The sequence below is a fragment of the Schistocerca cancellata genome, chromosome 3, assembly GCF_023864275.1.
Source record: "Schistocerca cancellata isolate TAMUIC-IGC-003103 chromosome 3, iqSchCanc2.1, whole genome shotgun sequence".
Lineage (NCBI taxonomy): Eukaryota > Metazoa > Arthropoda > Insecta > Orthoptera > Acrididae > Schistocerca > Schistocerca cancellata.
In genome coordinates, this window is record NC_064628.1 from 673,494,535 (window position 1) to 673,521,248 (window position 26,714).

General features: G+C 45.9%; 1 protein-coding gene across 2 annotated transcripts in view; it reads right to left on the minus strand.

The window, feature by feature from the left end:
• Positions 1 to 26,714, minus strand: part of LOC126175647 (receptor-type tyrosine-protein phosphatase N2) — a 468,697-nt gene that overhangs the window by 98,434 nt on the left and 343,549 nt on the right. Inside the window, exon 12 of one of the 2 annotated variants that reach the window (XM_049922539.1) lies at positions 6,856 to 6,942. The exons of the other annotated variant lie outside the window; for it this stretch is intronic. Within the exon in view, the coding sequence (XP_049778496.1) occupies positions 6,856 to 6,942 (87 nt within the window). The remainder of the gene's footprint in view (positions 1 to 6,855; positions 6,943 to 26,714) is intronic. 2 annotated transcript variants of the gene reach the window in all.

Sequence of the window (26,714 nt, forward strand, 5' to 3'; positions counted from 1 at the left end):
GAGGGAGCAATATACTGCTTGACTCTTCGGTGAAGGTATGTTCTCGAAACTTTAACAAAAGCCCGTACCGAGCTACTGAGTCTCTCTCCTGCAGAGTCTTCCACTGGAGTTTATCTACCATCTCCGTAACGCTTTCGCGATTACTAAATGATCCTGTAACGAAGCGCGCTGCTCTCCGTTGGATCTTCTCTATCTCTTCTATCAACCCTATCTGGTACGGATCCCACACTGCTGAGCAGTATTCAAGCAGTGGGCGAACAAGCGTACTGTAACCTACTTCCTTTGTTTTCGGATTGCATTTCCTTAGGATTCTTCCAATGAATATCAGTCTGGCATCTGCTTTACCGACGATCAACTTTATATGATCATTCCATTTTAAATCACTCCTAATGCGTACTCCCAGATAATTTATGGAATTAACTGCTTCCACTTGCAGACCTGCTACACTCCTGGAAATTGAAATAAGAACACCGTGAATTCATTGTCCCAGGAAGGGGCAACTTTATTGACACGTTCCTGGGGTCAGATACATCACATGATCACACTGACAGAACCACGGGCACATAGACACAGGCAACAGAGCATGCACAATGTCGGCACTAGTACAGTGTATATCCACCTTTCGCAGCAATGCAGGCTGCTATTCTCCAATGGAGACGATCGTAGAGATGCTGGATGTAGTCCTGTGGAACGGCTTGCCATGCCATTTCCACCTGGCGCCTCAGTTGGACCAGCGTTCGTGCTGGACGTGCAGACCGCGTGAGACGACGCTTCATCCAGTCCCAAACATGCTCAATGGGGGACAGATCCGGAGATCTTGCTGGCCAGGGTAGTTGACTGACACCTTCTAGAGCACGTTGGGTGGCACGGGATACATGCGGACGTGCATTGTCCTGTTGGAACAGCAAGTTCCCTTGCCGGTCTAGGAATGGTAGAACGATGGGTTCGATGACGGTTTGGATGTACCGTGCACTATTCAGTGTCCCCTCGACGATCACCAGTGGTGTACGGCCAGTGTAGGAGATCGCTCCCCACACCATGATGCCGGGTGTTGGCCCTGTGTGCCTCGGTCGTATGCAGTCCTGATTGTGGCGCTCACCTGCACGGCGCCAAACACGTATACGACCATCATTGGCACCAAGGCAGAAGCGACTCTCATCGCTGAAGACGACACGTCTCCATTCGTCCCTCCATTCACGCCTGTCGCGACACCACTGGAGGCGGGCTGCACGATGTTGGGGCGTGAGCGGAAGACGGCCTAACGGTGTGCGGGACCGTAGCCCAGCGTCATGGAGACGGTTGCGAATGGTCGTCGCCGATACCCCAGGAGCAACAGTGTCCCTAATTTGCTGGGAAGTGGCGGTGCGGTCCCCTACGGCACTGCGTAGGATCCTACGGTCTTGGCGTGCATCCGTGCGTCGCTGCGGTCCGGTCCCAGGTCGACGGGCACGTGCACCTTCCGCCGACCACTGGCGACAACATCGATGTACTGTGGAGACCTCACGCCCCACGTGTTGAGCAATTCGGCGGTACGTCCACCCGCCCTCCCGCATGCCCACTATACGCCCTCGCTCAAAGTCCGTCAACTGCACATACGGTTCACGTCCACGCTGTCGCGGCATGCTACCAGTGTTAAAGACTGCGATGGAGCTCCGTATGCCACGGCAAACTGGCTGACACTGACGGCGGCGGTGCACAAATGCTGCGCAGCTAGCGCCATTCGACGGCCAACACCGCGGTTCCTGGTGTGTCCGCTGTGCCGTGCGTGTGATCATTGCTTGTACAGCCCTCTCGCAGTGTCCGGAGCAAGTATGGTTGGTCTGACACACCGGTGTCAATGTGTTCTTTTTTCCATTTCCAGGAGTGTATTTTGTAGCTAAATGATAAGGGAACTATCTTTCTATGCATTCTCAGCACATACAATTTATTCCATATTTCTAGATTTCCAGGATTCACAAGAGGCTTATAATCACATTGCGTGCCTACGGAGTATCATTGCAGATGTGCGACAGTTTTCATGATTTGCTGTCATAAAGGCCACAGTTCGTAATGACTGACGGAAAGTCACCGAATAACAGGAATAACAGTAGTGATATCTGGCATTCCACAAGGAAGTATTGTAGACCCTCAGCTGTTCGTAATATGTATAAACAATTTAAGAGACAATCTGAGAAGTTCTCTTAGATTGTTTACTGTCGTTTAATGCATAGTGAAGTCATCACAAGTCCAAAACTATTTGAATAATTTAGACATGATATCTACATGGTGTGAAAAGTGGAACTATCTCTAAACAATAAAATGCTTGAGATCATCCAGAAGAGTTCTTAAAGGAATCCCTTAAAATTCGGTTACACGATAAATCACACAAATAAAAGGCTGTCAATTCAATTAAGTATCTAAGGATGACAATTACGAACGACTTAAACTGGGAAGATCACATAGATAAAGTCGTGGGGAAGGCGAAACAAAGAATGGTTTTATGACAGATCAATTTGAAAATGCAACAAATCCACTAAAGAGACTACCTACACTACGCTTTTGCGTCCTCTTGTGGAGTATTGCTGCGCGGTATTAGATCCTTCAGTTAGAATCGACTGAGGATATCAAAAAAGTTCAAAGAAGGGCAGCTCGTCTTATACTACCGCGAAATAACGGAGAGAGTGTCACGGTTATTATACGAATTTGAGAAGCAAAACATGAAAACAAAGTCGTTTTTCGTTGCAGTGAGATATGTTCACGAAATTTCAATCACCAACTTTCTGCTCTGAAAGCAAAAATTTTTGTTATTGCCCCAACTACGAGGGTCGTTCAACAAGGAATGCAACACATTTTTTGCTTGGCCAGTTTCGGTTGAAAAATTGCGGAATTTGTTGTGGGTCATCGGCTAATATTCCCGCTTCAGTCCGTATAGTTTCACAAAGTTCCGATTGGTGGTGTCGCTTTACGTAGCCTTCAAAATAGCGTCTTTAACGAAGGTGAGTTCCCAGAAGAGAGTTGTCACTGAGTTTCTTTTGGAGGAAAATCAGAGCATCGCAGATATTCGTAGGCACTTGCAGAATGGCTACGAAGATATGGCAGTGAACAAAAGCACGGTGATTCGTTGGGTGAGGCGAGTGTCAACATAGCAACAAAGTCGCGCACACCTGTCCGATCTCTCGCGCGCCAGCCGATCGCACACTACTGTGATCGTGCAATGTTGGAACGTGCGGACACTCTCATTCGAGGTGATCGAATGTCTCGCTGCGCAACTCGACGTCTCTGTTGGTAGTGCTGACACACTTTTTCACAAGTTGTGTTACTTACGGAGGGTAGGACGTCAAACGGGTCGACTTGGAGCAGGAAAGGCACCACATGACATTTTAATTTCCGCTGTCTATACTTTTATAAATAAATTCATAAAACTTTGTCAGCATGACCAGGAAGGATGCAGGATTCACACTCATAGCAGAGGAAGTTAAAAAGCATAACAAAATTAATTTTATGCAGATATGAAATTTCATCATTTTTTTCACTTACTATTGGCTGCATTTCTTACTACAGGTACACTTTTCCTCATAAGTAAGAAAGATTCTTCGATGAATTTTGCACAGCACACAAAACATACTTACAGGTGTATGAAACTCTAGAATTTATTTAATTTATGAAAAATGAACAAGTTGTTACATTTAAAATTTCAAGTTTAGAAAAAACCCAAATTTTATAGTTAATTATCTCAATTTTTACGACAGTTTTTAATGGATTTTAAAAATTCTAGAATTTCATACACCTGTAAGTATGACTTGTATGCCCGCCCAGTTGGTCGTGCGGTCTAACGCACAGCTTTCAAGGTGGGAAGGAGCGCCTAGTCCACAGCACGAATCCGCCCGGCGGATTCGTGTCGAGGTCCGGTGAACCAGCCAGTCTGTGGGTTGTTTTTAGGCGGTTTTCCATCTGCCTCGCGGAATGCGGCCTGGTTCCCCATATTCCACCTCACTTACACTATGTCGGCGATTGCTGCGCCAACAAGTTCTCCACATACGCGTACACCACCATTACTCTACCACGCAAACATTCGTCTGGAGTGAGACGTTCCCTGGGGGGTCCACCGGGGGCCAAACCACACAGTAATCCAGGGTTCGGCGTGGGGCGGCGGAGGGGTGAAGTGGACTGCGGTAGTTGTCGTGGGGTTGTGGACCACTGCGGCAGTGGCGGGGACAGAGCCTCTCCATCGTTTCTAGGTCCCCGGATAACATACAATACATACAATACAATGATTTGTATGCTGTGCACAATTCATCGAAGAATCTCTCTCACGTATGAAGAAAAGTGTACCTACAACAAGAAATGCAGCCGATAGTGAAAAAATTATGAAATTTCGCAAGTACAAAAAATTTATTTTGTTATGTTTTTGAACTTCCGCTGCTATGAGTGTGAATCCTGAATCCTCCCTGGTCATGCTGACAAAGTTTTATGAATTTATTTGTAAAAGTATAGGTAGTGGAAATTAAAATGTCCTCCTGCTTCAAGTCGGCCTGTTTGACGTCCTACCGGCCTTAAAAGTGTGTGCCTGCTGGATTCCTCGCCTCCAGACGGAAGAAAATACAGAGCAACGAAGGAGCTTATGTGGGAAACTGCTTGAGGGTTACGAGGGAGGCTATTGGTGCAGCGAGAAGTTGGCTCCGATGTCGACCAGTAGAGTAGTGTTATGCGGGTATGCAGGCTCTCCCAGTAGGGTCGCCGCAGCCGCATTGAAGGAAAGTTATATTGGAGAATAGTGGGAAATAATATGGCTGACCCGTCAGGGTCACCGAGACCTCTGACGCGCTGCTTCCTGCACTCATGTAGGCGCGCCAGCCTGGTACCGAATCCGCCCGGCGGATTAACGACGCGGGTCAGTGTGCCGGCCAGCCTGGATGTGGTTTTTAGGCGGTTTTCCACAGCCTGCTAGGTGAATACCGGGCTGGTCCCCACGTTCCGCCTCAGTTACACGCGTTGCAGACATTTTCCAGACGTCTGCACTATTTCACGATTTACGGGGTGCATTCAAGTTCTAAGGCCTCCTATTTTTTTTCTCTGGACTGAAAAGAGATAGAATCATGCGCATTGTTTTAAAATGAGGCTGCATTCATTGTCAATACATCCCAGAGATGGCAACACCGTACGGCAGATGGAATTTTACCGCCAGCGGCGAGAATGAGAACTGTTTTAAATACTTAAAATGGTGACGTTTTCCTTACTTGAACAGCATGCAATCATTCGTTTTCTGAATTTGCGTGGTGTGAAACCAATTGAAATTCATCGACAGTTGAAGAAGACATATGGTGATGGAGTTATGGATGTGTCGAAAGTGCGTTCGTGGGTGCAACAGTTTAATGAAGGCAGAACATCATGTGACAACAAACAGAAACAACCTCGGGCTCGCACAAGCCGGTCTGACGACATGATCGAGAAAGTGGAGAGAATTGTTTTGGGGGATCGCCGAATGACTGTTGAACAGATCGCTTCCAGAGTTGGCATTTCTGTGGGTTCTGTGCACACAATCCTGCATGACCACCTGAAAATGCGAAAAGTGTCATCCAGGTAGGTGCCACGAATGCTGACGGACGACCACACGGCTGCCCATGTGGCATGTTGCCGAGGAATGTTGACGCGCAACGACAGCATGAATGGGACTTTCTTTTCGTCGGTTGTGACAATGGATGAGACGTGGATGCCATTTTTCAATCCAGAAACAAAGCGCCAGTCAGCTCAATGGAAGCAGATAGATTCACCGCCACCAAAAAAATTTCGGGTAACCGCCAGTGCTGAAAAAATGATGGTGTCCATGTTCTGGGACACCGAGGGCGTAATCCTTGCCCATTGCGTTCCAAAGGGCACTACGGTAACAGGTGCATCCTACGAAAATGTTTTGAAGAACAAATTCCTTCCTGCACTGCAACAAAAACGTCTGGGAAGAGCTGCGCGTGTGCTGTTTCACCAAGGCAATGCACCCGCACATCGAGCTAACGTTACGCAACAGTTTCTTCGTGATAACAACTTTGAAGTGAATCCTCATGCTCCCTACTCACCTGACCTGGCACCTAGTGACTTTTGGCTTTTTCCAACAATGAAAGACACTCACCGTGGCCGCACATTCACCAGCCGTGCTGCTATTGCCTCAGCGATTTTCCACTGGTCAAAACAGACTCCTAAAGAAGCCTTCGCCGCTGCCATGGAATCATGGCGTCAGCGTTGTGAAAAATGTGTACGTCTGCAGGGCGATTACGTCGAGAAGTGACGCCAGTTTCATCGATTTCGGGTGAGTAGTTAATTAGAAAAAAAAATCGGAGGCCTTAGAACTTGAATGCACCTCGTACACTCGACACAGACAGTTGGGGTACACTGATTCCGTCCTGGTGGGTAAGGGGTGGCGGCAGGAAGGGCATCCGGCCATCCCTACAATTAACATTGCCAAATCCGTTGTAACCACGCCGACCCTGCGATCGCTGCGGGACTATGCCGTAAGCGAAAGAAAGAAAGTGGGGAATAATATGGCGTACTGGAATCCTTAATAAAACCAACCTGCTTTCAGTAAACTATAAGTTGCATTACTTATTGAACGCTCCTGGTACATAGGAATCGTACATCAACATATTAAAATAAGAGAAATGACAGCTCGTACGGAAAGATTTAAGTGTTCGTTATTCCCACGCACTGTCAGAGTGTGGAACGGCAGAGAGTCTGAATGTAGTTCGATGAACTCTTTTCCAAGCACTTGGGTGTGAACTGCAGCGTGCTCGTGTAGATGTAGATGTGGATGTCGATTTTTTCACTTTTTCCGTAACTTCCTCGTGTTGAGCACTGTTCCCGTTTCTTGTGTGCCTGTGCGAGACTCACCTGACGTGCGAGAAGGCCTCGGGGTGCAGTCCCAGCAGGCGCGCCACGGCCGCCACGACGCGCCGGCCCTCGTCCCAGGTGTGCACGCTGAAACACACGCACACCACTGGCTCAGCCCCCTCCTCTCCACCTGCCGCGTCGCTTCCGCCGGACTGCAGCTCTGCTTCCTCTCTCCCTGACCGCAGGCCACCTTCCCGGAGCTGCCGACCTTCCCACACCGCTTCCGCGGTACGTCACTTCTGCTGCGGGCTTCCCTCACACAGTCGCCCTCGTGCCTTTTCGGAGGTGACGACGTTCCAGCGAGTCTCGTACATCTTTGTTCCGCAGAGACACAGAAATTATATACTGACAGAATTAATTGGGCGCTCGACATAGTGGTCTTTACAACCCAACAACTTGCTCCCTGTTTGCATTTTCCACGGTTTACGGGATGGATGCTTATCAAGCCTGCGACCAATCCTTTCAGTCATCCTTGGCGTAATCTACGAAGAAAGCACCTCACCTGTAGGTACCTTGCTGACCCCATGACATTGATACCTAACAGAGTATCCACAAATTCAATAAAATACGATAAGGAATGAAAGACGAAGCCGCTTGGTATAATTTTGCACAGAGCATAACTTAATCATAGCTAACACTTGGTTCAAGAATCATAAAAGGTTGTATACATGGAAGAAGCCTGGAGATGCTGCAAGGTCTGGTAAGACAGAGATTCAGGAACCAAGTTTTAAATTGTAAGACATTTCCAGGGGCAGATGTGGACTCTGACCACAATCTATTGGTTATGAACTGTAGATTGAAACTGAAGAAACTGTAAAAAGGTGGGAATTTGAGGAGATGGGACCTGTATAAACTGAAAGAACCGGAGGTTGTAGAGAGCTTCATGGAGAGCATTAGGGAACGGTTGACAATAATGGAGGAAAGAAATACCGTAGAAGAAGAATGGGTAGCTTTGAGAGATGAAATAGTGAAGGTAGCAGAGGATCAAGTAGGTAAAAAAACGAGGGCTAATAGAAATCCTTGGGTAACAGAAGAGATATTGAATTTAATTGATGAAAGGAGAAAACATAAAAATGCAGTAAATGAAACAGGCAAAAAGGAATACAAACGTCTCAAAAATGAGGAGGACAAGAAGTGCAAAATGGCTAAGCAGGGATGGCTAGAGGACAAATGTAAGGATGTAGAGGCGCATATCACTAGGGGTAAGATAGATACTGCCTACAGGAAAATTAGAGAGACCTTTGGAGAAAAGAGAACCACTTGTGAATATCAAGAGCTCAGATGGAAACCCAGTTCTACGAAAAGAAGGGAAAGCAGAAAGGTGGAAGGAGTATGTAAAGGGTCTATACAAAGGCGATATTCTTGAGAACAATATTATAGAAATGGAAGAGGATGCAGATGAAGATGAAATAGGAGATGTGATACTGCGTGAAAAGTTTGACAGAGCACTGAAAGACCTAACTCGAAACAAGGCCCCGGGAGTAGACAACATTCCATTAGAACTACTGACAGCCTTGGGAGAGTCAGGACTAACAAAACTCTACCATCTAGTGAGCAAGATGTATTAGACAGGCGAAATACCCTCAGACTTCACGAAGAATATAATAACTCCAATCCCAAACAAAGCAGGTGCTGACAGATGTGAAAATTACCGAACTATCAAACTTCCTGGCAGATTAAAACTGTGTGCCGGACCGAGACTCGAACTCTGGACCTTTGCCTTTCGCGGGCAAGTGCTCTACCAAATGAGCTACCCAAGCACGACTCACGCCCCGTCCTCACAGCTTTATTTCTGCCATTACCTCGTCTCCTAACTTCCAAACTTTACAGAAGCTCTCCTGCGAGATGGGTAGATCACATAACTAATAAGGAGAGATTGAATAGAATTGGGGAGAAGAGGAGTTTATAGCACAACTTGGCTAGAAGAGGGGTTAGGTTGATAGGGCATATTCTGAGTCATCAAGGGATCACCAATTTAGTATTGGAGGGCAGCGTGGAGGGTAAAAATTGTAGAGGGAGACCAAGAGATAAATACACTAAGCAGATTCAGAAGGATGTAGGTTGCAGTAGGTACTGGGAGATGAAGAAGCTTGCGCAGGATAGAGTAGCATGGAGAGCTGCTTCATACCAGTCTCTGGACTGAAGACCACAACAACAGCAACGATAACCCTTATTACTTCACTGTGCGAAAACTACAGATAAGTGGGGACAGCGAAAATAAATATCCCTACACGCATGTCTGATGAAACAGACATTATTGGCGATACACAGGTGTACTAAGTATTTCGCAATTTATTTGCTGATTGCGAGTTCCTTGACATTAGCTGTATTAGGTAAATTTGCACTACCTATTAGTGAGAAATGAAAATATATGTCAGTCTGGGTCCCGAACCTGGATTTCCTACTTATCGCGAGCGTTCGCCTTAACCACTTCTGCTATTCGTGCAGCTCCCTAGACTCATCCAAACTTCCGTATGTCACACTTTCTGCATCCTTACATGGTAGTCCGCAAAATTCATAACCTATATAATACCCGCAACATTTCTTGGATTACCGGAAAATGAAGAATGAGACAACGAGGAATCGAGACCGACGTTGTCCTCGTGTGTCCGCCTAGGCTTGTAGCACTTATTAAGGGGCTCCGGAACGCCCTATACTTGCAATGTTAAAATAACGCTTATAAATTACATCTTTCTTCACAAAATATTTGAGGTTGAAATGAAATGGCTCTGAGCACTATGGGACTCAACATCATAGGTCATAAGTCCCCTAGAACTTAGAACTACTTAAACCTAACTAACCTAAGGACATCACACACACCCATGCCCGAGGGAGGATTCGAACCTGCGACCGTAGCAGTCCCGCGGTTCCGGACTGCAGCGCCAGAACCGCTAGACCACCGCGGCCGGCTATTTGAGGTAGGAAGTTGAACTTTTTACAGATTATTTATTGGAATATGGGCTACAACTTAACACAGGGATTTTACAAAATTTTATGTCAGTTATTAAAGATGATTTTTTTTCAATTGCAATGAAAATGAATTTTTAGCAATTTTTTATTTATATATTCAAAAATATACAGTTTTTTGGAAAAAGGCTGTGTTAAATTATGCAGAAGGTACTGTGTAACATTTACTGAAAGTTTGAAACAAATATGTTTGGAAGATCCTTAGAAAACATGTAATTAGTATGAGAAAATAAAAGTTTTGGGAATCGAGCGACGAAGATTGGATTAACTTTTTAGTGCATTCCAGGTCCATAGGATTGATTATCTTCATCCTCTGCAAACTCCTCCTCCAGCTTCCTCTTGTTCCTCCTCCTGTTTACTCTTGCTTGTATTTCTAGACTCTTTACAGCCCTGTCTGCAGCCCGAAGGCGTTCCTTGTCTAAAGCAAGCATCGCTCGTCCCATGTTAGAACCTATCTTCATTCCCATATTTCTAAATACCTTGCACCTTACAATGTTGCCATCATTGAAAGTCGCAACAGCAACTTTACTTTTACTCATTATTATACTTCAACAAAACAGAGACTCAAGAAACAGAATTAATTACGAATATTTTCGAGATAACGACAGAGTAAATAAACATGAAACAATCGACAATCACACCAGCGATATATATTGAACCATCACAGGTTAGCCACAACACATACTTTATCTCACATCACTAAAATGTACCTGATGAACACGGACGTTAATAATAACACTATTTGACAGCAGTTTAACAGCGCCACAGTGGGTCACGCCCATGTAGAACACACTTCAAAAAAAATTTTAAAATAGTTGTAGTCTTCGGAATTGAATAAATTATATATCTATTAAAAGGTAATAGTCTGCAGATTCAGAAAACGCAAAAAAGTAAAAATTGAACTTTTCATGATTTTGAGCCTTTCCGGAGCCCCTTAAGTAAATTGAAGGTGGAGGGGGGAGAAAGGAAAGGACGAGGAAGGGACTACTGACGCCAGCTGCATCGGGAGTTTATGCGGATTCTGTGGCGACGAGTGAAAATGTGTGCCGGACAGGGGTTTGAACCCGGGATGTCGTGCTTACTAGGCAGCTGCGTCGACCACTGCACTACCAGGACAGTGTTTATGGCAATTGCGCGGACTATCGGCCGACCCATATTCCCACCTTGCGCCAGCTATCCACGTTTCTACATGTTCACTACTTTGAGATTCCCGCAGGAGGCCGGACGTAATTGTGGATCTGCACTGAGGGTGGTGGAGTCATTGCCCATCGAGGCGAATCAGTTACATGATGTGTGGTGTCTGTTCTTTCGGACATGTTCGAAAGAACAGACACCATGCAGAATTCACGGCTGTGATATATATTATGTAAATTGAAGGTGGAGGAGGGAGAAAGGAAAGGAAGGGAAAGGGACTATTGATGTCAGCTGCAGCGGGACTGAATGCGGAGTCAGTGGCGACGAGTGAAAATGTGTGCCAGACCGGGAATCGAACCCGAGATCTCCTAATTTCAAAGTAGCGAGCACGGACTGTGGCGATGGGTTGGAATGTGATTCGACCGAAAGGCGTGCAGAGATAGTCCGAGCTATTGCCATAAACACTGTGTCCAGGTGGCGCAGTTGTTAACGCAACTGCCTTGTAAGCAGGAGGTCCCTGGCTCGAATCCCTCTCCACCACACATGTCCTAAATAAGAGATACGAGACATTCATATAACCGTAGTGCTTGCATGCATGTTACTATCGGATAGTACTTCTATACCTAATACAGGTCATGGCAAGGAATTCGTGATGAGAAAATTAATTTGAAATACTTCGTACAGTTGTGGACTGCCAACAGTGCCAGTTCTTACAGACATGCATATAAGTACTACAAGCCGAGAAAGGCACACGACAATAACGACACTGGTCTCGATTGCTCGTGTCTCATTCTGCCCGTTACGGGATTCCAGATAATGTTGCGAGCATTATGTGATGAATTTAGGAGACTGACAATGTGACTTATGGAAGTTTCCGTCAGTCCGGTAAGCGTGCACGGATAACCAAAGTGGTTAAGGCGATCTCTCGCTATAAGTGAGGAATGCGAGTTCGAGTCCTGATCTGACATAAATTTTTATGTCATTATTCAGAGTAGATCTATTCTTAATACAGCTGATGTCAAGAAATTCACACTCAGTCAATAAATTTCGCAAAAAGTAAATATCAATGACCGGTTCTTTGTGTCGATCTTTATTTTTTTAGTTTTATTTATTTATTTATTTATTTGAGTACCTTGTGGAGTAGAAAAGGAATTAAAACAAGGAAGGAAAATTGCCACCGCCACTTTTACCCTAAGTAAAAAAAGACAAACAAACAAAACAAATCACTACTTCAAGTTTTGGCCCTTATCTCATCCCACTCCCAGTACTACTAATCTAGAGCTATGGGGGGGGGGGTGAGAAAGGATAAAGGGAAGGAAACCGCAGGGGAGCCATGAAAAATAAAGATAATTAGATTCTTGAGTTTCTCCCGGCGTATTTGATAATCGGTTGCCCGTTGGACACTATAGACCGGCAGCACACCCGTGGATATTTCGATTAAAGATAATTAGTTTTGTTTTATTTGAGCGCGGGGAGGAGCGGGTCCAGCACGCCTAAACGTGTCTTCGCGTTGAGTGGACGTAGATTCCGTTTCTCGTTCTGTTCGGTGCTGAGTGGGATTTTACATAATAACTCTGAAAGAAACTGTTCCTACACTTGAGAAAGGTGTTAGCAGAGAGTGATTGTCCAACCGCATCACCAGACAGGTGATGAAGGTACAGCCTGTGAAATGTTTACCTGGGAAGAAATGGAGCCCCTGATACACCTGCCAACGTCTCTCATCGGCGGATGATATAGAAACCTACAGTCAGATCATGTTCATCAGTTTCTTCCCCTACAGTACAGCGCAGGCGATTTGCACCTCCAGCAAAGCAATGTTCTGAACTGTATCATATTGGTTTGGGTAACAGTCTAAGCACATGACGGTGCTTCGACGGCTCTCTCACGTCATCTGACCTCCACATATACATCTACATTTATACTCAACAAGCCACCTTATGGTGGGTGGTGGAGGGTACTTTGTGTACCATTGTCTTTCCCCCTTTCTGTTCCACTTACGGACAGTGCGCAAGAAGAAAGATTGTCGGTAAGAATCCGTATGAGCTTGGGTCTCTCTGATTTTATCTGATTGGTTTTTTCGCAAAATATATGTAGGAGGAAGCAATAAACTTGTTAACTCTTTTAGGAAAGTACGCTCTCGGAACTCATACACAACGCCTGTCTTACAGCTCTGCCATTGGAGTTGGGTAAGTATGTCCGTGATACTTTTGGGCTTGCTAAACGAGCCTTTGAAGAAACGGGCTGCTCTGCTTGGGATCTTCTCTATTTCACTTATAAATTCTACCTGGTAAGTGTCTCACATCGACGAGCAATACTCAAGTATCGACGGAACGACGGTTTTGTCTGATACTTCATCCGTGGGTGACCTAGTCTTCCTGAGGAGTCTTCCAATGAATCGCAGTCTGGCATCTGCCTTTCCAACGATTACAATTATGTGGTCGTCCCTCTTAAAAGGCTCCGTGCACATACTCCCAAACGTTTACTGGATACGACTGCTTCCAGTAATTGTTCTGCAATCGTGTAGTCATACAATTAACGTATCTTCCCGCTATTTATGTACATTACGTTAATTTGCTTGTACACTGGGCCAATTTACAATCCTTGCACCAATAATCGATCCCCTGCAGGTCTTCCTCAACCAAGATGAGCATCCCAGCTTTGGACATTCCCTAAAAAGAGTTGAGGCCGCTGGTTCAGCATTCGTGGTGGATTATCATGGCTGCTCAACACTTCCGGTGTGAAGTCTGTCATCAGGCCGACAGGAGGTGTTCTCTCTACACGGAGGTGACAGAAATCATGGAATATTTCCTAACATCGTGTCGGACTTCTTTTTTCCCGCGTAGTGCAGCAAATCGACGTGGCATGGACTTAAACAAGTTTGGTAAACATTTTTGGAAAGCAGTGATCAATTAATTGTTATATTTTGACTAAAGTTCAGTCTTGATCACTCATGTATGTTTTAATGATATAGGTAACCGGTTTCGGTTCTTTCTACAGAATCATCATCAGACCCATGAGTTGACTGCGTAGCAGCGAGGAGAGCTCCGCCTACCATCCTAAGGGAGCCATGGGTCTGATGATGGTTCTGTAGAAAGAACCGAAACCGGTTACCTATATCATTAAAACATACATGAGTGATCAAGACTGAACTTTAGTCAAAATATAACTTAAACAAGTCTTTGGAAGTCCACTGCAGAATTACAGAGCCATGCTGCCTCTACAGCCGTCCATAATGGCGAAAGTGTTTCTGGTACAGGATTTTGTGCCCGAAATGATCTCTTGATTACGTCCCACAGAAGTTTGATGGGATCCATGTCGGGCGACCTGGGTGGCCAGATCATTCTTTCGAATTGTCCAAAAATTGTACGAAACCGATCGTGAATAGTTGTGGCCCGGTACTTGTCATCGTTGTTTGCGAACATGGAGTCCATGTATGGCTGCAAATGGTCTCCAGTAGCCTAACATAACCATATCTAGTCAACGATCGGTTCGGTTAGACCAGAGAACCCAGTCCATTCCAAGTAAACACGGTCCGCACCATTATGGAGCCACCACCAACTTCCACTATGCCTAGTCGACGATTTGAGTCCACGGCTTCGTGGAGTCTGCTCCACAGTCGAATCCTACCGTCAGCTCTTACCAACTGCAATCGGAAACATCGGATCAGGCCACGGTTTGCCACTCGTCCAGGGTCCAAGCGATGTGCTCACGAGTTCAGTTCTGCTACCACAGCCCATTAACGCCTTTGATCTCTTCCCCCAAATCAATGAAGCAACAATTAACGCCAAATTTCGCCGCACGTTCACAATGGATACGTTCGTCGTACGTACCCGATTGATTTCTGCGTTAATTTCACGCAGTGTTGCTTGTCTGTTGGCACTGACAGCTCTACGCAAACGCCGCTGCTCTCGGTCGTTAAGTGAGGACCGTCGGCAACTGCGTTATCCGTGGTAAAAGGTAATGTCTGAAATTTGGTATTCTCTGAACATACTTGACACTGTGAAACTTGGAATATTGAATTCGTTATTTTCGAAATGGAATGTCTCATGCGCCTAACTCCTACTGCCCTTTCACGTTCATAGTCTGTTAATTCCCGTCGTGCGGCCATAACTGCGTCGAAAACCTTTTCACGCGAATCACCTGATTACAAATAACAGCTCCGCCAATGCACTGTCATTTCATATCTCGTGTCCCCGACACTACAGCCATCTGTATCGCAATTCCATGACTTTTGTCACCTCAATGTGTTACGCAGTGGTCTCTAATTGAAACGTGTCAGTGTGTTGTGAGGTGTTTCTCCGAATAGTTGGAATGGAGGAAATTCCATGTTGTGCAAGCAATTACCTCAGTGTTTTCACTGATTTGTGATAGTTTTACAAACAACATATTTATAAGAATTAATTGTGACAGAAAAATTCACAGGAACTTATGCAGATGGTGGAATTACGTCACTTAAGAGGCAGTGTGGCGTTCTGGTCACGGCAACGGCCTACGTCTTAGTTTACACACCGCGAGTTCTACGCGGTTGTCGCAATCCTAACTTCCATGATTTCCCGTGATTCCGGCGGAGGCGGCACAGCTTGCGGCAGCTGGGAACGCCAGACCTCAGATTTTGACCGGGTTACGAAGACTGAGACTTCCATTCTTTTTTTCAGTTTTCGAATCAAAACAACCTTCGGTTAAATGAAAGGCAAGGGTGGCTACATTACGAGTGCAACTGAAAATCCACTGTTAAACGCAAAGGAGAGAGCGGAGAGATGAGAACAGTATACTGAAGGCCTCTGTGAGGAGGAAGATTTGTCTGATGAGACAGGAGAAGAAACAGGAGTTGATTTAGAAGAGATAGCGTTCCAGCATTAGAATCAGAACTTAAAAGAGCTATGGAAGACTTAATATTAAATGAGGCAGAAGAGACAGATAACATTCCATCAGAATTTCTAAAATCATTGAGGGAAGTGGTAGTAAAACGGCTATTCACGTTGGTTTGTAGGATATATGAGTCGGCGATATACCATCCGACTTTCGGAAAAATATCATCCACACATTTCCGGACTGCAAGACATGACAAGTGCGAACATCAGCTTAATAGCTCACGCATCCAAGTTGCTGAGAAGAATAATTTACAGAAGGAAGAAAATAAAGTTGAGGATGTGTTAGATGACGATCAGTTTGGCTTTCGGATAGGTAAAGGCACCAGAGAGGCAATTCTGACGTTGCGGTTGTTAATGGAAGCAAGACTGAAAAAAAATCGAGACATGTTCATAGGATTTATCGACCTGGACAAGTCAAATTGTGCACGTTGTCGAAATTCTGAGAAAAATAAGGGTAAGCTATGGGGAATGGCGGCTAATATAAATATGTACAAGAACCAAGGGGGAATAATTAGAGTGGAAGACAAGATCGAAGTGCTGCGATTAAAAAGGGTGTAAGACAGGGATGCAGTCTTTCGCCAATACTGCTCAATCTATAAATTGAAAAAGCAATGACGGAAATAAAAGAAAGGCTTAAGAGTGGAATTAAAATTCAAGATGAAAGGATATCAATGATACGATTCGCTGATGACAATGCTATCCTCAATGAAAGTGAAGAAGAATTACAGGTTCTGTTGAATGGAATGAATACTGTAATGAGTACAGTATATAGACTGAAAGTAAATCGAAGAAAGATCAAAATAATGAGAGGTAGCAGCGAGAAACTTAACATCAAGGATTGATGGTCACGTAGTAGATGACGTTAAGGAATTCTGTTACCTAGGCAGCAAAATCACCAATGACGGACGGAGCAAGAAGGACATCAAAAGCAGACTTGCATTGGCAAAAAGGGTATTTCTGGCCGAGAGAAGTCTACTAGTATCAAACAGGCCTTAATCTGAAGAAGAAATTTCTGAGAATGTACGTTTGGAGCATAGCACTGTATGGTAGTGAAACATGGACTGTGGGAAAATCAGAACAGAAGAGAATCGAAGCATTTGAGATGTGGTGCTACAGACGACTTTTGAAAATTAGGTTTACTGATGCCGCGCGGAGTGGCCCCTGCCGCCGGAGGTTCGAGTCCTCCTTCGGGCATGGGTGTGAGTTAGATTAAGTTAGATTAAGTAATGTGTAAGTCTAGGGACCGATAACCTAAGCAGTTTGGTCCCTTAGAAATTCACACACATCTGAACATTTTTTGGTGGACTGATAAGATAAGGGATGAGGCGGTTTTGCGCAGACTCGGAAACGAAAGGAATATATGGAAAACACTGACAAGAAGAAGGTGTAGGATGATAGGACATCTGTTAAGGTATAAGAGAATAACGTCCATGGTACTAGAGGGAGCTGTAGACGGTAAAAACTGTAGAGGAAGACTGGAATGCAGCTAGCAAATAATTGTGGAAGTAGGTTGCAAATGCTACTCTGAGATTTAGAGGCTGGCACATGAGAGGCGGACAGCATTAGACAAGTAAGATGGTTGATGAGCCTAAAAAACAAAACAAAAAAATAGATAGCGTACATGGCATAATAACAAAGTAGCTCGCAGTAATTGTTCAAAGCGACAACTGCGAACAGAAGATTACGCTAACTACAGTATGCACAATGTCGTGAAGACTAACAAGGTCCAGTCACGTTCATGTGACCACCGCCTATGTTCGATTTGAACGCGTAATAACCACTCACAGACGCACGTGGCAGCAATAGCAGTGGAAGATATACACTGAAGGGCCAAAGAAATTGGCACACCTGCCTAATATCGTGTAGGGCCCCCGCGAGCAGAAGTGCCACAACAGGACGTGGTATGGACTCGATTAATGTCTGAAGTAGTGCTGGAGGCAGCTGACATCCCTGAATCCTGCAGGACTGTCCATAAATCCGTAATAGTACGAGGGGAGTGGAAATCTCTTCTGAACAGCACGTTGCAAGGCATCCCACATTTGCTGAACAAGGTTCATGACTGGGGAGTTTGATGGCCAGCGGAAGGTCTTAAGCTCAGAAGAGTGTTCCTGGAGCCACTCTGCAGCAATCCTGGACGTGTGGAGTGTCGCATTGTCCTGCTGGAATTTCCCAAGTCCGTCGGAATGCATAATGGACGTGAATGGATGCAGGTGATCAGGCAGGATGCTTACATACGTGTCACCTGTCAGAGTGGTATCTAGACGTATCACTCCAACTGCACACGCCTCACACTATTACAGAGCCTCCACCATCTTGAACAGTCTCCTGCTGACATGGAGGGTCCAAGGATTCATGAGGTTGCCTCCAGACCAGAACACGTCCGGCCGGCCAGGGTGGCCGAGCGGTTCTAGGCGCTACAGTCCTGAACCACTCGACCGCTACTGTCGCAGGTTCGAATCCTGCCTCGGGCATGAATGTGTGTGATGTCCTTAGGTTATTTAGGTTTAAGTAGTTCTAAGTTCTAGGGGACTGATGACCTCAGAAGTTAAGTCCCATAGTGCTCAGAGCCATTTGACCCATTTGAACCAGAACACGTCCATCCGCTCGATGCAATTTGAAACGAGAGTCGTCCGACCAGGCAACATGTTTCTAGTCATCAACAGTCCAGTGTCGGTGTTGACGTGCTCAGGCGAGGTGCAAAGCTTTGTGTCGTGCAGTCATCAAGGGTACACGAGTGGGCCTTCGGCTCCGAAAGCGCATATCAATGATGTTTCATTGAAAGGTTCGCACGCTGACACTTGCGACGGCCCAACATTTAAATCTGCAGCAAATTGCGGAAGGGTTGCACATCTGTCACGCTGAACGCTTCTCTTCAGTCGTCGTTCGTCCGGTTCTTGCAGGATCTTTTTCCGCCCGCAGCTATGTCGGAGATCTGATGTTTTACCGGATTCCTGATATTTACGGCACATTCTTGAAATGGTCGTACGGGAAAATCCACATTTCAACGCTACTTGGCTGACGCTGTGTCCCATCGCTTGTGTGCCGCCTATAACATAACGTTCAAATTCGCTTACATCTTGATAACCTGCCATTGTAGCAGCAGTAACCGATCTAACAACTGCGCCAGACACTTGTCGTCTTATGTAGGCGTTGCCGATTGCAGCACCGTATTCTGCATCTTTACATATCTCTGTATTTGAATAGCATGTCTGTACCAGTTTCTTTGCCGCTTCATTGTGTAAAGCGTGTCAGGGGGATGCGGAAAAGAGTGCAACAGTTGTTGTAATGCGGAACCTGTGTGACGTATTTGACGTCCGAAACGACACGATCATTGGATTTCGAGCCAACGGTGCAAGCGTTTCCGAAACGGCTAAGTTTGTAAACTGTTCGCGTACCGCTGTGGTTACAGTATGATAAAATAGAGCTATGCAAAACCTATGCCGAGGCATCTGTGGTGCACCACGGCCCATAGGTAACAGGGGTGAACGATGGCTGTGGTGACGTGAACGGGGGAATAGTCGTGCAACAGTGGAACAACTGACGGCGTAGATGAACCAAGGGACTATCAACAGTGTTTCCTCAACGACCGTTGAGGGAACGTTGATGCGTATGGGCCTCCGCAGCAGGCACCCATGCTGACTGCTGTTCATCGGCGACATAGGCTGGAATTTGCACGCCAATACCTAACTAGAGGTCCACTGAGTGGCGACAGAGGGCTTTTTCAGACGAAAACACGTTTTATGTTCCACCGACAGACGGCTCGGCTGTTGCCGAGTAGGAGGTGAAACGTCTGAAAGCAAATACCCTGCTTGCATTATGGTCTGGGAATTGATTTCATGGTATTTCCTGGCTGATTTCCACATTCTGGAAGGCATAATTGATCAACACAACCATGCATTTAACCTTGGGGACCTTGACCACCCCTGCATGCAATTTGTCTTTCCTCGGCACGATGACATGTACCATAAGGGTAAATAATGCAAAGCGTCACGCAGCTCGCAGTGTGCTTGCATGGTTCGAAGAACACTCTCCTGGCCACCAAACTCCCGGATTTAAACACGTTCGAGAATCTGTGTGACCACTTCAATAGGGCTGTTCGCACCAGTGATCCACAACCGAGGAATCTAGAGCAGGTAGCCACGGCAATAGAGTTGGTGTGGCTCCACATCCCTGCTGTTGTGTTGTTACCAAGAGCACTGGTGTCTTTCGTCTGCTACCACAGCCCATTAACGCCCTTGGTCCCTTTTTCCCGGCGAGGTCAGGGATTTTCACCTGCCTCGAGATGACTGGGTGTTTGTGTTGTCCTCATCATTTCATCATCATCCAGGAAAGTGGCAAAATTGGACTGAGCAAAGATTGGGTAATTGTACGGGCGCTGATAACCACGCAGTTGAGCGCCCCACAAACCAAACATCATCATCAAACGCCCTTGGTCCCTTCCCCCAAATCAATGAAGCAACAATTAACGCCAAATTTCGTCGCACGTTCACAACGGATACGCTCGTCGTACGTCCCACATTGATTTCTGCGGTTATTTCACACAGTGTTGCTTCTCTGTTCGCACAGACAGCTGTACGCAAACGCCGCTGCTCTCAGTCGTTAAGTGAGGGAGGTCAGCAACTGCGTTGTCCGTGGGGAAAGGTAATACCTGAAATTTGGTATTCTCGGCACACTCTTGACACTGTGAATCTTGGAATACTGAATTCGCTAACTATTTCCGAAATGGAATGTTTCATGCATGTAGCTCCAACTACCATTTCACGTTCATAGTCTGTTACTTCCTGTCGCGCGACCATAACTGCGTCGAAAACCTTTTCACGTGAATCACCTGATTACAAATAACAGCTCCGCCAATCCACTGCCATTTCATATCTCGTGTACCCGACACTACAGCCATCTGTATCGCAATTCCATGACTTTTGTCACCTCAATGTGTTGCGCAGTGGTCTCCAATTGAAACGTGTCAGTGTGTTGTGAGGTGTTTCTCCGAATAGTTGGAATGGAGGAAATTCCATGTTGTGCAAGCAATTACCTCAGTGTTTTCACTGATTTGTGATAGTTTTACAAAGAACATATTTATAAGAATTAATCGTGACAGAAAAATTGACAGGAACTTATGCAGACGGTGGAATTACGTCACTTAAGAGGCAGTGTGGCGTTCTGGTCACGGCAACGGCCTACGTCTTAGTTTACACACCGCGAGTTCTACGCGGTTGTCGCAATCCAAACTTCCATGATTTCCAGTGATTCCGGCTGAGGCGGCACAGCTTGCGGCAGCAGGGAACGCCAGACCTCAGATTTTGACCGGGTTACGAAGACTGAGACTTCCATTCTTCCTTTCAGTTTTCGAATCAAAACAACCTTCGGTTAAATGAAAGGCAAGGGTGGCTACATTACGAGTGCAACTGAAAATCCACTGTTAAACGCAAAGGAGAGAGCGGAGAGATGAGAACAGTATACTGAAGGCCTCTGTGAGGAGGAAGATTTGTCTGATGAGACAGGAGAAGAAACAGGAGTTGATTTAGAAGAGATAGCGTTCCAGCATTAGAATCAGAACTTAAAAGAGCTATGGAAGACTTAATATTAAATGAGGCAGAAGAGACAGATAACATTCCATCAGAATTTCTAAAATCATTGAGGGAAGTGGTAGTAAAACGGCTATTCACGTTGGTTTGTAGGATATATGAGTCGGCGATATACCATCCGACTTTCGGAAAAATATCATCCACACATTTCCGGACTGCAAGACATGACAAGTGCGAACATCAGCTTAATAGCTCACGCATCCAAGTTGCTGAGAAGAATAATTTACAGAAGGAAGAAAATAAAGTTGAGGATGTGTTAGATGACGATCAGTTTGGCTTTCGGATAGGTAAAGGCACCAGAGAGGCAATTCTGACGTTGCGGTTGTTAATGGAAGCAAGACTGAAAAAAAATCGAGACATGTTCATAGGATTTATCGACCTGGACAAGTCAAATTGTGCACGTTGTCGAAATTCTGAGAAAAATAAGGGTAAGCTATGGGGAATGGCGGCTAATATAAATATGTACAAGAACCAAGGGGGAATAATTAGAGTGGAAGACAAGATCGAAGTGCTGCGATTAAAAAGGGTGTAAGACAGGGATGCAGTCTTTCGCCAATACTGCTCAATCTATAAATTGAAAAAGCAATGACGGAAATAAAAGAAAGGCTTAAGAGTGGAATTAAAATTCAAGATGAAAGGATATCAATGATACGATTCGCTGATGACAATGCTATCCTCAATGAAAGTGAAGAAGAATTACAGGTTCTGTTGAATGGAATGAATACTGTAATGAGTACAGTATATAGACTGAAAGTAAATCGAAGAAAGATCAAAATAATGAGAGGTAGCAGCGAGAAACTTAACATCAAGGATTGATGGTCACGTAGTAGATGACGTTAAGGAATTCTGTTACCTAGGCAGCAAAATCACCAATGACGGACGGAGCAAGAAGGACATCAAAAGCAGACTTGCATTGGCAAAAAGGGTATTTCTGGCCGAGAGAAGTCTACTAGTATCAAACAGGCCTTAATCTGAAGAAGAAATTTCTGAGAATGTACGTTTGGAGCATAGCACTGTATGGTAGTGAAACATGGACTGTGGGAAAATCAGAACAGAAGAGAATCGAAGCATTTGAGATGTGGTGCTACAGACGACTTTTGAAAATTAGGTTTACTGATGCCGCGCGGAGTGGCCCCTGCCGCCGGAGGTTCGAGTCCTCCTTCGGGCATGGGTGTGAGTTAGATTAAGTTAGATTAAGTAATGTGTAAGTCTAGGGACCGATAACCTAAGCAGTTTGGTCCCTTAGAAATTCACACACATCTGAACATTTTTTGGTGGACTGATAAGATAAGGGATGAGGCGGTTTTGCGCAGACTCGGAAACGAAAGGAATATATGGAAAACACTGACAAGAAGAAGGTGTAGGATGATAGGACATCTGTTAAGGTATAAGAGAATAACGTCCATGGTACTAGAGGGAGCTGTAGACGGTAAAAACTGTAGAGGAAGACTGGAATGCAGCTAGCAAATAATTGTGGAAGTAGGTTGCAAATGCTACTCTGAGATTTAGAGGCTGGCACATGAGAGGCGGACAGCATTAGACAAGTAAGATGGTTGATGAGCCTAAAAAACAAAACAAAAAAATAGATAGCGTACATGGCATAATAACAAAGTAGCTCGCAGTAATTGTTCAAAGCGACAACTGCGAAGAGAAGATTACGCTAACTACAGTATGCACACTGTCGTGAAGACTAGCAGGGTCCAGTCACATTCATGTGACCACCGCCTATGTTCGAACTGAACGTGTAATAACCACTCACAGACGCACGTGGCAGCAATAGCAGTGGAAGATATACACTGAAGAGCCAAAGAAATTGGCACACCTGCCTAATTTCGTGTAGGGCCCCCGCGAGCAGAAGTTCCACAACAGGACGTGGTATGGACTCGATTAATGTCTGAAGTAGTGCTGGAAGCAGCTGACATCCCTGAATCCTGCAGGACTGTCCATAAATCCGTAATAGTACGAGGGGAGTGGAAATCTCTTCTGAACAGCACGTTGCAAGGCATCCCACATTTGCTGAACAAGGTTCATGTCTGGGGAGTTTGATGGCCAGCGGAAGGTCTTAAGCTCAGAAGAGTGTTCCTGGAGCCACTCTGCAGCAATCCTGGACGTGTGGAGTGTCGCATTGTCCTGCTGGAATTTCCCAAGTCCGTCGGAATGCATAATGGACGTGAATGGATGCAGGTGATCAGGCAGGATGCTTACATACGTGTCACCTGTCAGAGTGGTATCTAGACGTATCACTCCAACTGCACACGCCTCACACTATTACAGAGCCTCCACCATCTTGAACAGTCTCCTGCTGACATGGAGGGTCCAAGGATTCATGAGGTTGCCTCCAGACCAGAACACGTCCGGCCGGCCAGGGTGGCCGAGCGGTTCTAGGCGCTACAGTCCTGAACCACTCGACCGCTACTGTCGCAGGTTCGAATCCTGCCTCGGGCATGAATGTGTGTGATGTCCTTAGGTTATTTAGGTTTAAGTAGTTCTAAGTTCTAGGGGACTGATGACCTCAGAAGTTAAGTCCCATAGTGCTCAGAGCCATTTGACCCATTTGAACCAGAACACGTCCATCCGCTCGATGCAATTTGAAACGAGAGTCGTCCGACCAGGCAACATGTTTCTAGTCATCAACAGTCCAGTGTCGGTGTTGACGTGCTCAGGCGAGGTGCAAAGCTTTGTGTCGTGCAGTCATCAAGGGTACACGAGTGGGCCTTCGGCTCCGAAAGCGCATATCAATGATGTTTCATTGAAAGGTTCGCACGCTGACACTTGCGACGGCCCAACATTTAAATCTGCAGCAAATTGCGGAAGGGTTGCACATCTGTCACGCTGAACGCTTCTCTTCAGTCGTCGTTCGTCCGGTTCTTGCAGGATCTTTTTCCGCCCGCAGCTATGTCGGAGATCTGATGTTTTACCGGATTCCTGATATTTACGGCACATTCTTGAAATGGTCGTACGGGAAAATCCACATTTCAACGCTACTTGGCTGACGCTGTGTCCCATCGCTTGTGTGCCGCCTATAACATAACGTTCAAATTCGCTTACATCTTGATAACCTGCCATTGTAGCAGCAGTAACCGATCTAACAACTGCGCCAGACACTTGTCGTCTTATGTAGGCGTTGCCGATTGCAGCACCGTATTCTGCATCTTTACATATCTCTGTATTTGAATAGCATGTCTGTACCAGTTTCTTTGCCGCTTCATTGTGTAAAGCGTGTCAGGGGGATGCGGAAAAGAGTGCAACAGTTGTTGTAATGCGGAACCTGTGTGACGTATTTGACGTCCGAAACGACACGATCATTGGATTTCGAGCCAACGGTGCAAGCGTTTCCGAAACGGCTAAGTTTGTAAACTGTTCGCGTACCGCTGTGGTTACAGTATGATAAAATAGAGCTATGCAAAACCTATGCCGAGGCATCTGTGGTGCACCACGGCCCATAGGTAACAGGGGTGAACGATGGCTGTGGTGACGTGAACGGGGGAATAGTCGTGCAACAGTGGAACAACTGACGGCGTAGATGAACCAAGGGACTATCAACAGTGTTTCCTCAACGACCGTTGAGGGAACGTTGATGCGTATGGGCCTCCGCAGCAGGCACCCATGCTGACTGCTGTTCATCGGCGACATAGGCTGGAATTTGCACGCCAATACCTAACTAGAGGTCCACTGAGTGGCGACAGAGGGCTTTTTCAGACGAAAACACGTTTTATGTTCCACCGACAGACGGCTCGGCTGTTGCCGAGTAGGAGGTGAAACGTCTGAAAGCAAATACCCTGCTTGCATTATGGTCTGGGAATTGATTTCATGGTATTTCCTGGCTGATTTCCACATTCTGGAAGGCATAATTGATCAACACAACCATGCATTTAACCTTGGGGACCTTGACCACCCCTGCATGCAATTTGTCTTTCCTCGGCACGATGACATGTACCATAAGGGTAAATAATGCAAAGCGTCACGCAGCTCGCAGTGTGCTTGCATGGTTCGAAGAACACTCTCCTGGCCACCAAACTCCCGGATTTAAACACGTTCGAGAATCTGTGTGACCACTTCAATAGGGCTGTTCGCACCAGTGATCCACAACCGAGGAATCTAGAGCAGGTAGCCACGGCAATAGAGTTGGTGTGGCTCCACATCCCTGCTGTTGTGTTGTTACCAAGAGCACTGGTGTCTTTCGTCTGCTACCACAGCCCATTAACGCCCTTGGTCCCTTTTTCCCGGCGAGGTCAGGGATTTTCACCTGCCTCGAGATGACTGGGTGTTTGTGTTGTCCTCATCATTTCATCATCATCCAGGAAAGTGGCAAAATTGGACTGAGCAAAGATTGGGTAATTGTACGGGCGCTGATAACCACGCAGTTGAGCGCCCCACAAACCAAACATCATCATCAAACGCCCTTGGTCCCTTCCCCCAAATCAATGAAGCAACAATTAACGCCAAATTTCGTCGCACGTTCACAACGGATACGCTCGTCGTACGTCCCACATTGATTTCTGCGGTTATTTCACACAGTGTTGCTTCTCTGTTCGCACAGACAGCTGTACGCAAACGCCGCTGCTCTCAGTCGTTAAGTGAGGGAGGTCAGCAACTGCGTTGTCCGTGGGGAAAGGTAATACCTGAAATTTGGTATTCTCGGCACACTCTTGACACTGTGAATCTTGGAATACTGAATTCGCTAACTATTTCCGAAATGGAATGTTTCATGCATGTAGCTCCAACTACCATTTCACGTTCATAGTCTGTTACTTCCTGTCGCGCGACCATAACTGCGTCGAAAACCTTTTCACGTGAATCACCTGATTACAAATAACAGCTCCGCCAATCCACTGCCATTTCATATCTCGTGTACCCGACACTACAGCCATCTGTATCGCAATTCCATGACTTTTGTCACCTCAATGTGTTGCGCAGTGGTCTCCAATTGAAACGTGTCAGTGTGTTGTGAGGTGTTTCTGCGAATAGTTGGAATGGAGGAAATTCCATGTTGTGCAAGCAATTACCTCAGTGTTTTCACTGATTTGTGATAGTTTTACAAAGAACATATTTATAAGAATTAATCGTGACAGAAAAATTGACAGGAACTTATGCAGACGGTGGAATTACGTCACTTAAGAGGCAGTGTGGCGTTCTGGTCACGGCAACGGCCTACGTCTTAGTTTACACACCGCGAGTTCTACGCGGTTGTCGCAATCCAAACTTCCATGATTTCCAGCGATTCCGGCGTAGGCGGCACAGCTTGCGGCAGCTGGGAACGCCAGACCGCAGATTTTGACCGGATTACGAAGACTGAGACTTC